This window comes from Microchirus variegatus, assembly GCF_963457635.1.
Source record: "Microchirus variegatus genome assembly, chromosome: 18".
Taxonomy (NCBI): Eukaryota; Metazoa; Chordata; class Actinopteri; order Pleuronectiformes; family Soleidae; genus Microchirus; species Microchirus variegatus.
The window spans coordinates 10,367,712-10,380,072 of record NC_139819.1 but is presented as its reverse complement, the minus strand read 5'-3'; the positions used below and the strand labels follow the sequence as shown (position 1 = coordinate 10,380,072).

The following is a 12,361-nucleotide window of genomic DNA, read 5'->3' as shown; positions in this document are numbered from 1 at the left end:
CCTCCATCTAGCCCTATCCCTTGTGTCTTCTGCTGTTACACCAGATGTCCTCATGACCTCCTACACAACATCCATGGACCTTCTCTGTCGTCGTCCACTTTTCCAACAGCTCAATCTTCAACATCCTTTGTCCAATATAATCACGATCCCTCCTCTGAGACCAAACCATCTCAACCTTGAATATTGAAATGTCCCTCTTTAAATAAAAACACACAATTAAAACGGTGTGATTTGTTTGACCCTATGATCATAGACCATGCCTCTATCATGCAGAAACAGTTCAGCTTAGTCTGTGCAAACGTCTCTGATTGGTCTAAAATTTGAAAAGCCTGGGTTGTGATGCTTTGGTATTGACTCAGTTTTTTCCATTGCTAAATAAGATGAAAAAGCTAGTCTCTACTCTTTTCAATAATTCATGTCAAAGTTCCTCAGAGAACACCTCCAATGTAACACCATGTAACTCTATCATTAATTTCCCTGCATCACTTCTTAAATCATTAATTTTCATCCTCCACCTCCTCCTTGTGACATTTCCCCACATTTCTTGATCCTTTTTAATTCCTTCCTCCTCCATTTCATCCATCCGTGACCATCCTCCTGAGTGAGTCCCTTTGCTCGTCTGTATCTCCTGAATCCCACATACATGCTATAAATTATCAAACGCTCCACTAAACCCATCAGGCCACACTAGTGTTCATTTTAGTCCCACTCGCTCTTTGTGTGCAAAAGCACCTAATCAATGCTGTTCCACATCACACTGAAGGCCACACACACACACTCACTCACTCACAAACACACACACTCGCCTCTACACACTACAACAAGTGAAGTGTCCCAGTGCTCCAGGCCTGTGATAAATCACCCAGCCACTTCCATTCAATCTGCTACCACTCACAGCTGCCTACAGACCCAAAGAAGTGGCTCGAGGCAACTGCAAATCCACAACTGTGATCTTCGCAGGCTACAAGAGCCCGAAATGATAAAATTATGAAAATGAAGTCCATGTCCATGGATTGCATCAACTTCCCTTCCACATGTTCTCTCTGTGACTCCAAAATATTTGATCATAAACCACTTGCTTTTGCTTTTTCAGCTGCAAAGCTTTTCTTTGTCTCAGGCTTAGAGAAATACTAAAACATGAATCCCTACTTCACAGGAAGCCAGTATTTAATTCAATCAAATAATGCAGTATGTCATACAGTTGTATTATTTGTAAGGGACCTCATGGTATTAAATATATACATTCATGGAAGTAGTAAGACACAGACATAATGTGCAAAGAAGGAATGTTCAATAAGCTCACCCAACAATGACGACATGTTCTGGAAAATTCTGAGTAGCTCTGGTGTGACAGCTGGGCTGTTCTCCAAAGTCACCAACCTGTATGATGGTACAGGGGGGTGAGAGATGAGTGTAGAGGTTATAGATGAGAGGTGGCAAAAGAATATTGAGGAGGAAACAAATACAGCAGGACAAATTACTGAGTCAGACAGAGGAGGAAAGCATAGGCATCACCAAAGTGGGGGAAAACATGCTTGAGTGGGTGTCAAAGAAGAAAGGAAAAGGAAAGAGGCAGAGGAAAGCAACATCATAGTAAGAAAAAGTGCTGGTTTAATATAATTTTATTCTTAAATCAAAAAAAACAAATTAATTTTTGGAGCATTTTGGACACTGGACGGACATCGAATTCAAAATATGGCATGAATTACAGCATACAATACTCCATACAGCAAAGATACTGGATTTCACCTGCATGTTTTGATGCATTCTCCACAATTTATTATGAAAAATGAAAAGTACTTGAAATGGCATAGAAACAGAAAAAAAAAACATCCGATAAAAGGAAGAGAGAATGACATTGACTTTCTAAACAAAGAAAGCAAACATTTAGGACATGGCTGTTTATCAGGCAGGATGAAAGGCAGGGAAGAGATATAAGATTGTGGCTTTGTGCTATACACATTACACACACACACTGCATGCTGAACAGTGCAGCTCTCCGCAGGGACAGACAGAATAAGAAGAGATTAAGAAGGGAGTTAAAAAGCAGAGATGATTGGAACAGAACAAAAGGTAACCCTAGCCAATTCTGTTCTCCTGAAGCAAACCTTTTTTTTTCTGCATCCACTAGAGATAACATAATTTTGCAGGATATCTTTACTATAGTTTTATTATAATACGTGTCCAGAACAATAACATAAAGACATGGAGCTACATAGCAAATGAGCAGATTCATAAAAACACCTAAAGTGTCTGTCACCGTCAGCCTAATTACCACGACTTGTGCACAAAATGTAACTTGTTAATTGGTTTCCTACAATTAGAAACCAACATTATCATCACACAAGATAATTAGACCTGGGATGTGATGAAAACACTAAATGATACAGCAGACAACCTAAGTGGGATCAAAGAAGTTGCCATAATCTGCCATAAAAGTTAATTACCCGATCATCACGGCAACATGAGTTTGTTATCATGCATGACAAGCGTAATATCTCAGGCGGCATAGCTGGCTTCATTTTTATCCACCATTTTTACTATAAAAGAATCTAACTTTTTTTTTATGCAAATGGCTTAAACCATTAATAGGAGAATAGCTTGAAGTTATATATAATGGATTACACTAAAAAGTAGAAGAACATCTTGAAGTGTGATACAGTGATTTGTGCTGACCAGGATTACCTCAGCTGCTGCAAATCATTAACGTTAGGTAAATTAAGTGTGTCATTTAATTTCATGATTGGATGGATGGATTATTAAAATCAAGAGTTAATCACATGTACAAATATATGAGCCAAAGACACTCTTAGATCGACCCATTAGTACACAGTTGCACTGGAGCTGCACTCGGGGAGTGAAATTATCTCATATCTCAGTTAACGGTTATCAATATCATTTTTACATATTTGCATCCTCAATATCTTACATAGAAGATTGTCAAAATATAACAAACGACTTACCATGGTTATATAAAGTCAACGTTAATGACCTCCGCCAAGGAGGTGATGTTTTGCTGAGTTTGTTTGCCTGCCTGTCTGTTATTTAGCAACATAACTCGAAAAGTCATAGACTGATTTGGATGAAATTTTCAGGAAATGACGCAACGGGACCAGGAAAAAGTGCTTCAATTATGGGCGTGATCTGTAGACTAGACAATTTCACTGGTTACGACACTCGCTGTCTGACCCAGGCGCGTCTGGCAGGGTGTATTTTGTAGACACTGTGCCTACAACTTTTTCACAGCAATTTTTTTATATGTTGCCAAATTATCAAAGCCAAGAGTAGATTTTTAAGGGCTGAGCTGCCTTAGCGGAGGTCCGCACTCTCCGAATGCTTTCCGAGTTTATGTATAAATTATCTAAGATACACATTATCACTGCCATGATTTTGTAAAAAGAGTTTCCATACAAAACCATAGAGTTGTAAGTCACTGTGTGTTAGCTAAAAGCTAAATATCAGCTAATACTATGAATTGGAGAAAAAAATGGAACACCACAATGCAATGTGTTTGAAATACTCCATACATGGTCAAAATGTTTGTTATTTAAAAACATCTACACATGAACACAAAACTCTTAATTATGAACAAAACATGATATAAACATGATGTCCTCACCAAAGCTCCAGTCCGTCCTCCAGCAAATACACATGTGGTGGCTGGGAAACATCCGTACTCAGTTGAATGACAGGCAGGAGGAAAGGGTACAGGTTCTTACTCTCTGCGCCAAGGCCCTGTGAGTACATAGGAATTCACACAGTCAAAGCCAATTAAGAAAAAACTTAAGAAACTTAAGAAAACATTTTATGTTTATTTTATGGACCACAGGCCATTTATTTGCAGTAGATGAGGGGAAAAAAGATCAGGTCTACACACTTAGCTCTAAGGCTGCACACACACTACTCTGTCTTGACATCCTTTTATCTGTTTATTTGTTTAATGTATTGTGTGCAGGCACATAATGCCAATACAAATATATGCGATTTACAGGACACTTCTATCTATCTATCTATCTATCTATCTATCTATCTATCTATCTATCTATCTATCTATCTATCTATCTATCTATCTATCTATCTATCTTCATCTAAAAACACATACATTGTGCTCCAGATAGACATACTTTATTGATCTGTCATCCTCATACCACCAGGGCTCTATCAACACAGGAACAATCTTTTCTGGAAAAACATTCCAGTAAACATCCAAACCCCCCCCCCCCCCCCAAAAAAAAAACTACTGAAAATGCTGTCGTATATATACTAGACCTATAAGTGGCACTGTAAACGGAGAAGATGCCGTTATACTCATTACAATCTATCACAGAAACAGAATGAATCAAGCCATTTGGCACACCCCAAACAATCTCCGAAGAGAAGGCAGACGACAATGACGAAAAAGATAAGGACAGTGAATGCCAGTGCAAGTGAAGACTATGGGACTATGACATCATTGTTTTCCCCAAAGTAGCATATTCGTTATGCAACATTTTGAGATTTTCCCACTCTGGGACCCATTTTCAAAAAATACCATTTCTAGGCTCCTAAAAGCACTGTTTCAGTGTGGATAAAACACCATAAGGGGTATAAAAAGGCTGTGGGCTCTACTTTAGTTTGAAACCCCAGGGCTGTATTCTCAGTATAGATAAAAAACTGAGAATGTTGTTCTACTTACTTCTACTTATCACATTTCTCTTTAGCAATGCTTTATGAAAATGTATGTATGTTTCTTGCCTCAAAGCAATACAGTTTTGGTTCAAGTGTACCAGCAAACTGGGGCTTTGTTCTCACTGTGGGTCACTGAATGGTCAAAATACATACATTTGTGTACATGTGTGTACTTTGTTTAATGTAGGCTTCCACTAGTTTCCTCCCAGAGTCTAAAGACACGCAGATTAGATTAACTGGTAGCTCTAAATTCCATGCCGGTGTGAATGTGGGTTTGAAAAGTCGTATTTATGTGTCAGCCCAGTGGTAAGACTGAAGAGCTGCCTGGGGTGTCCCCTGCCTCTCATCCAATGTCATCTGGGAGACCAGACCATAATTTAAATCACACAAAGCTGTTTTGTGCACAAGAAAGCACATCTTTTTTCTACTTATCTCTGTATATTAGTTCAACCACTATTAATTTCCAATCTCATAGTTTGTTTTTGTTATTTACGTTATCATATATTATCGAATAGCCTGGATCATTAACCATGACTGAGTTCCCATGAAAACTTTTGGAGTGCACTTCACAAAAGACAAAGGATAACCTACCCTGAGGCTAAAGTGTCAATACAGAAACTGACAACAAAGGCAAACACAAATACACACATGAAAAAAAAACTTACCAACTGTACCATCAACTGTCATGTTTAGCCGAGCTTATGAATTATGCCCTCTGAAAAGTTCTTCCCCTTGAAAAATCACTTCCATCTTCTTCACACATTCTCTCAAACTCTTCACAGTCGATAAAAACTTAAACACGGTCTGACACCATGCCCTTTCAAAGCACCCCATCACTTTGAGTTTAACTTGGCCACTTTGTGTATTCACTGAAAGAACCCACATGAAAATGTTGGAAAGAGTAATGAGGAAACCATGCTTGTGTGCATGTGGGTGTGTACCAAAGGAACTGATCTGTCTAAAAGGCAGAGGATTCAAAGTGGTGTAGTGTCCACACATTGTTTCAATGATGGCATGACATTAATTAAGTCTAAATATGCTTGTGTCTATGCGGACGTGAAACAGGAAGAGCCAGACTCATTTCCCAGTTGGCACCACCCTGTTTCCCTACCACAGGCAACAAGTAACTAGTTTCTTTGAGGGAGCAAGCAAATATGCAGACTCTTATGAGCATAAAACCTCTTTTAATGCCGTCTGATCTTTCACAGGCATGGCTGCTTGAAGCCAGTTCCAACAGAGGCTCATCTCTATCCTTCTATGATTAGGTCAGTTCCCCACTGTTCCACAGCACTGCCAAGTTTACTATGCACAAAAGATGGTTTAGGGTTGTGACGTTTCCCAGAATCTGTCACTTAAGACATTAAGCACTGAGGGCTGGGCAATACACCAAGTTTCTAAATGATATCGCCATATTTTCAAAACAGGTTGTACAATTACATAATTATACATTAAAGCCACACTTGCTTAGATATAAGGTGTATCGCTACCTGAACACGATTTTGTTCTTTGTCCATTTGTTGACTGACATGGTAAAGGAATTTTCACAGCGGTAAATTACACACACAAACACACACAGAGAGCAGCTGCAGAGATCTACCCTGTAGTGGTGTGTCAGGAGTCTTTTTTTCTCTCCATCTATCCTTCCACTCAAATATCTTCAACAGTGTATAACAGTGGCTGTAAGGTGTTTATGTTGTTCAGTTGTGTTTGACTTACCCCCAAGACTGAGAGGAAGAATAAGTAGACATCACTGCTAGGCGAGGATAAGTGAATAAGTGAAGTGTAATAAGTGAATTTACATGTAACACAATGTATTAGTGTGAGTGTCACCAAAAGTGGCCATTGTTTCTGCCAGAAGCAGTCTTAATACGAGTCATGTCCTGTATCTTGTCTTCTCTGTGATAGTCTCTCCACTGTATTTATATTGACCATTGTTTTTCATTTTTGCAGTTACTGTGACAGACCTACAACAAGCTCATGTCAGAAAGTCTGGATCACCGGTGAATCATTGCATCAAGTGCATGTGTTGAGTTTATTACAGTATTGGGAGGACTACAGGTGCCGTTCTTTTCAGACAACTTTAGTGACTGATGGCTATGACATGAAGGAGTTCAGCAAATATGATTTAAAGGAAGCATATCAAAAATCAAATTCAACTTTTTAATAATTTAAATGGTTATATTTGGGACTCTGGAGGCCCCACCAGTCGCCAAATTGTGAAAAAAGATGACTCACTCATGTTTTTGTGGTCCTCCTCAGTCCAAGTACAGGAGATAAAACACACAATGTTGACTTCCACACTCATTCGGACATCACAATGCGCTAAATTCCTGGAATTGTTGTCTCGCGGAGCTCTGCTTTGTCCGTAAAACACATGAGAGAGTGCTGGCGAGGGCAACGGTATCCGAAAAGCGGAAGTCCACGAAAAGTTCTATTCTTGGCTCCACAATGGAGCACAGAGTTCTACACAAACTTCCAGCCTCAGAGGATGTATCTGTCCAGTGGATACATGTTATATATGATGGCAATGTGCCTGCTAGAGCCTGCAAGTGATCACTTTTCCAAATGCTAACTGCTGTTAGCTCCCAGTAGCCTCTGTGGCTGATGTCATTTCTGTCCCTTAAGTTTTGTTTTACTTTTTTTTTTAAGGTGGACCTAAAGAGATACTACAAAACCGAGGGGCTGTTTTGGCAGTGTGATTGAACTGCTGTGGTGCTTCATTCTTATGGTATTTTGACCAAAGCATGTCACAGACATGTTCATAAGGACACTAGGGAACAAGTTTAACTTGTAGAAATAGGGTATAATATGACTCCTTTCAGTGTTTCAGTAACAAATTGCAGACCATAGCTTTCATCGCTTTCATCATCGTTAAAATCCACTGCTTTGTATATATCACTACTGTGCAAGTAGTGATATACAAAGCCAGAACTGAGTAGCGAGTGGAACTGGAAAAAAAAATAACCTTACTTTTTTTCTTTTTTAACATCAGCATTATATCGAACAGTATATATTAAAATCTCAATTAGTATGCAGCTGCACAGTTGACTTATCTTAGCCCCTTTAGCAGTACACTCCCTTAGCACCGTGCAGCTTTCCATATGTGCACTCTTGTTAACTCTCTCAAAGGGACTGTATCTATCGCTGAGTGTTTCGACTCCTACTGTGTAGTAATGCAGTAGCAGCCACACAGGAGGCCAAATCTTGCTGATGGGTGCCCCAGTGTAACGACTAATAAAGCATCTGTCTCAGACTATGTTCCTGTCTTCATTTAGAGATAAACCTGATTGACATTGATGCAAGTGCTTGAAAAAACAGTATAAAACTTGCCTCACAAAGTCAATTGATTTTCTTTTTTTTTATTATTCCATGCCATGCTAAAAGAGAATAACAAAGCCAGAAATGAATTCAGAACCTCTATATGTTTAGGATGGTCGGGGGAAAAAGGTATCGCAGAAACCCAGCCAGTTTGGGGAAGGGCATCTAAATGCAGGTCTCCCTATCAGACAATTTTGTAAATCAGTCTCAGCAGCATGTGGCCAGACAAGTAAAACCACACTTATTGTCAGATTCACTGAACAGTACCACCTGTCAAAGCTGCAGGACGTGGTAATTCTACTGAAAACTAACAATGTACTTTCAATTGAAACAGCTATCTAACCCCTGAGCCATAAATTAAGTAAATCCTCAGCATTATTCTTGGCAAGAGTTTTTTTTTTTTGTTACTTTTCCATTTATTTTAATTCAAACAATTTTGTTAATGGGCTCCCTTCTTATGATCCTGGAAAAGAGACAAGAGCTGGCTGGCTGCAAGAGTGAAATGAGCCAGCCAATCTGTGCTGTGGTTTGAAATTATGAGAGTAACACATATGGGGAAAGTTGCTCATTCAGGCAGTTAACTATTATCTCAATTTAAGTAGCATCTACATACTTAAATATGGGCCAAAAAAAACTGTTTTTCAGTGAACTTTAACTCACCCTGTGCACCCTTAACCAATTAATAGAAAGGAAAGATATATATATATATATATATATATTTTTTTAGATATATATATATATACACACACACACATCAACTAATGTGGTATTACAAGCTCTATCAGAATGGCATTTCTACTATAGTTGCTGTATTTTCATTTACCAATGTATCCACAAGGGTGCACAATTGCTTCTGGCCAACAAGGACTTTTTTTCCCCACGTCATATCATACCCCTCTCTACTTAACTTAAAACAAACATTTTTGAAGTAATGAGAAAATGAATGGGTGCTGAAGAATCACCATTACCTGGACCAAGTGGACGAGAGTGGTGAGTATGGCACATCGCAGCATGTTGTGTTCTTCGGACTGCTTCCAGAGCAAAGGAAGGTATTGAACCAGACAGCCTACATATGGCCGTATCTGAAACAGAAGGAACATGAAATGGCAGTGACATATTAAGCCACAGATTCTTCAGAAAACATACCAGCGACACAGCTACCTGTGCTATCGCTACCACAGCCAGAGCATACACAGTACATATCAACTTATCGATTTTCAAAGTCACATAAGATTTAATAAATGTATTTTTCTCTTTGAAATCTCTTGGAAAAAAAACAATAAATAGATCTGTGTTTAGATCCCAAGTGGATGCCATCGATCCGCTTCCCTGGTGCAACTACACAATATGATAGAACCTCTGTAATTCCATGACACCCGAGTTTGCTGCTGAATTACAAACTTAATAAAAGTTTTCTTTCATTTTACTGTGCCGACATGCGAGAAAGTCACATCCCCTGTAGCAGCTATGCGGCTGAGATGCAGAACCTGCACTGGGATTATTTGCTCAATTACACCTTCATGAGTAGCTTGCTGCGAGTACAGGGAACACTAAAATTCAATTGTCACATACAGCCTTGAGCAAAAAATACAAATAAAATGGGCGAATAAGACACACCAACCAGCCGAGGGCAACAATAATGAGACTGACAGGCCAGCAGAGACAGGAGTTTAATCTCATCATATACAGTAACAGTATGTCATCATCTCTATTTCAACTGAAGCTGCATTCATGGTGTCATTGCATAGCTTTCTTAGCTACTGTCAGTCTTTGGGTTTTCAAAATCCCTTGTGAGAGGGGTTAGAATATTAATGGGACTTCCTCAGCCTTTGGATGTTGAGCCGGGGACCAGTGACAGGGGAAGACTTACCCAGACTGACAGCTCACAAGAATGAAAGGCACTTCTAAAACCGATTTAAGTCAAGAGATTGTTTAAGGAATCGAGCTTAAAATGGTTCTGAAAAGAGCCACAGGGGGTCAAGAGGAAGGTCACTTTTTTTAAGGGGCAGGCATTTAAGTGGATTAGAATGACTTACTGGGTCCTGAGATTAAAAAGAAAATCCATATGGCCACAAAAACACTGTGGCAGCAGAAGAGCGACTGTACCGTCATGGCAAATGAGAGCAGACAGAGGAACAAGGGCTGCTTGAGGCCTCATGATTTACAAAGTGTCAAGAATTGGACTTAACAAATCATTAATGTCAAGCTATCTTTGAGGACAGGCGGCTGCTTTACCTTGGCTTACCTGTAGTCTGAGGCTAGTATGGGGGTGAAGGATGTTTTGTATCAGAGTTATAATGTTTTTAATAGCTGTACGTGTCCCCCGCAGAGTTAAGGTCAATGACTACAATTTGCTTCAAGCTATTCTTCACAAAGCAGTGAGCAGAATACAGCTCCCCTGCTGTCAAAACACAAGGACTCTTTCAATGACATCAGAGTTTGGCTCAGGTTTACCTCACATGGTGGCAGGGAAACGATAAGAACAGTAATATGTCAACAATATCTCAAATCTCACCTGGATGTTCACTCTCTCAATGACACAGGAGATGACATGGAGCACCTGCATTTTAGTGTCACACTGTGTCACTTGCTGCAACAACTGGAAGAGCAGCCCAAAGATAGACTCCAGGTACTACACAAAGAGACAGCGGAGTTTATTTATTAGAAAAAATTAGACAGCTTAAGGGGAATTCATTGGTTAATCTTCAATGCATTTCAACAGAAGTGATGTATTTACTCACGGGGAGAAACTGCTCTGTCCGGAACTCAAAGTCATCAACAGGTGGGTGTGAGTTAAGGATGAAAACAAGTTGCTTGTGTGACAAATATGACAGTGGTTAAACATTAAAACAGTCTTCAGTTTCTTTAGCATAGCTAAGGACTGATCAGACTTGTGCATCAATAGATCAACTGAGGCTTATAATACATTGAATCAATTGAATTGTTACAAAAATGTTGCCTGGAAGTAGGGATGAACCGACGACTATGAGTAGTATGATGCAAAATTCCATCCATCATCTACCGCTTTATCCTCCACCCGAGGGTCACAGGGGATGCTGTGCCAATCTCAGCTGACATAAAAAAAATCTGGAATGTTCTGATTATGCCAATACAAACAAGATAAGTATTATTTTCTATCTATATTCCATCCAATCGAAACCTTGCTTTGTAGCCTCGCTTTGAGTGTAGCTGTCGTCTGAATGAAACAAAATTCAGTATTATGTGGTCATTGCAGGAAGGGATGGATAAAACGGCTTGCAACAAAATCGATTTAATATCATGCAAATCAGATGAAGACTGATTTTTTTTGTACCTAATTGTAGGACTACATTTTGACTTATTTTAAAACCAAGCAATACCTAATTCTCTGCTGTAGAGCAAGCAAGAGTATTTCCTCTCTGGCAGCTCCGACTGGTCAAAGCAATATTTGCATTAAAGCGCGACTAAATACCCGCGAAGCTGTGCTATTCAGGGATGCAGCCTCTCCTGCAGTAGACGCCGCAGCAGGGTGTATGGTTTTCATGCTGGGGGTTGATGTTTGTCCGCCTTCAGTTTGGATAAGCTTTTATTACATGTAACCGACCAAATTTGCCCTTTACTGCTTCACTCTCTGTCGTTCTGTGCAGCAGCTGAGTGTGTATGTGTGTGTGGAGCAGAGTAAGAAGGGAAGGGAAAGGGTGATGAGAGAAGGGACATAGAAACACACTACAGACACATAACGAACTGAAATAAACTAGTGCTGCCCTCAAAATGAATGGCAGTCAAAAACACTTAGCCAGGTGATATTAAAGACAGTAGAAAGTTCTGTTAATGAATGTAGAGGGAACACTGCTGCTTTGCGAGTACGATGAAAATAGACATGGTATCTGCATCACAGTATCCCTACCTGTAAGTACTGCAAGGATATTGAGCTTCAGGGTTGTAGCTGTCTCAATCCGCACCTTTATGAGAAAAAAACAAAAACATACCTTTATTGTGAAAAGGATAATTAGGCATCATACATTTCCCTCCATATTGCCTGCACATTCAGCTTTGAAAGCGAGCAAAAAAACCCATAAGTGCATCATCCTTTAATGGAAGCGTATAAAAGAACACAACAACCAGCTCTCAGAATAACAAAAGCTTTTCATAACACTGCGTGTCCCTCTAGTAAAATACCAAAATACAGGCTGTCTATTGTTATGAAATGGAGCATCCCCCTGTGATCTCTCAGACTCCAGCACTGTAAACTGGCAGTGGTAAAGTTATGGAGGTGGCACTGTCCACCAGGGAGAAAGTGATCAGGTAGTGGGAAAGAAGTTTCAAGAAGGAAAATGAGTGAAGAGGAATGCAAGGGAATAAGGACTCATTTAGAGTCAGACTTTGTTCTCTACCA

At 39.6% G+C, this 12,361-nt stretch overlaps 1 protein-coding gene across 2 annotated transcripts in view; it reads right to left on the bottom strand.

Moving 5' to 3' along the window:
* ipo11 (importin 11) overlaps positions 1–12,361 on the bottom strand; it is a 92,821-nt gene that overhangs the window by 36,519 nt on the left and 43,941 nt on the right. Inside the window, exons 17-22 of one of the 2 annotated variants that reach the window (XM_083904891.1) lie at positions 11,894–11,927; positions 10,728–10,768; positions 10,502–10,618; positions 8,955–9,068; positions 3,620–3,735; positions 1,304–1,380 (exon numbers count right to left, since the gene is read on the bottom strand). In XM_083904891.1, coding sequence (XP_083761017.1) covers positions 1,304–1,380; positions 3,620–3,735; positions 8,955–9,068; positions 10,502–10,618; positions 10,728–10,768; positions 11,894–11,927 — 499 coding nt within the window. The remainder of the gene's footprint in view (positions 1–1,303; positions 1,381–3,619; positions 3,736–8,954; positions 9,069–10,501; positions 10,619–10,727; positions 10,769–11,893; positions 11,928–12,361) is intronic. The other variant, XM_083904892.1, reaches the window with a different exon arrangement.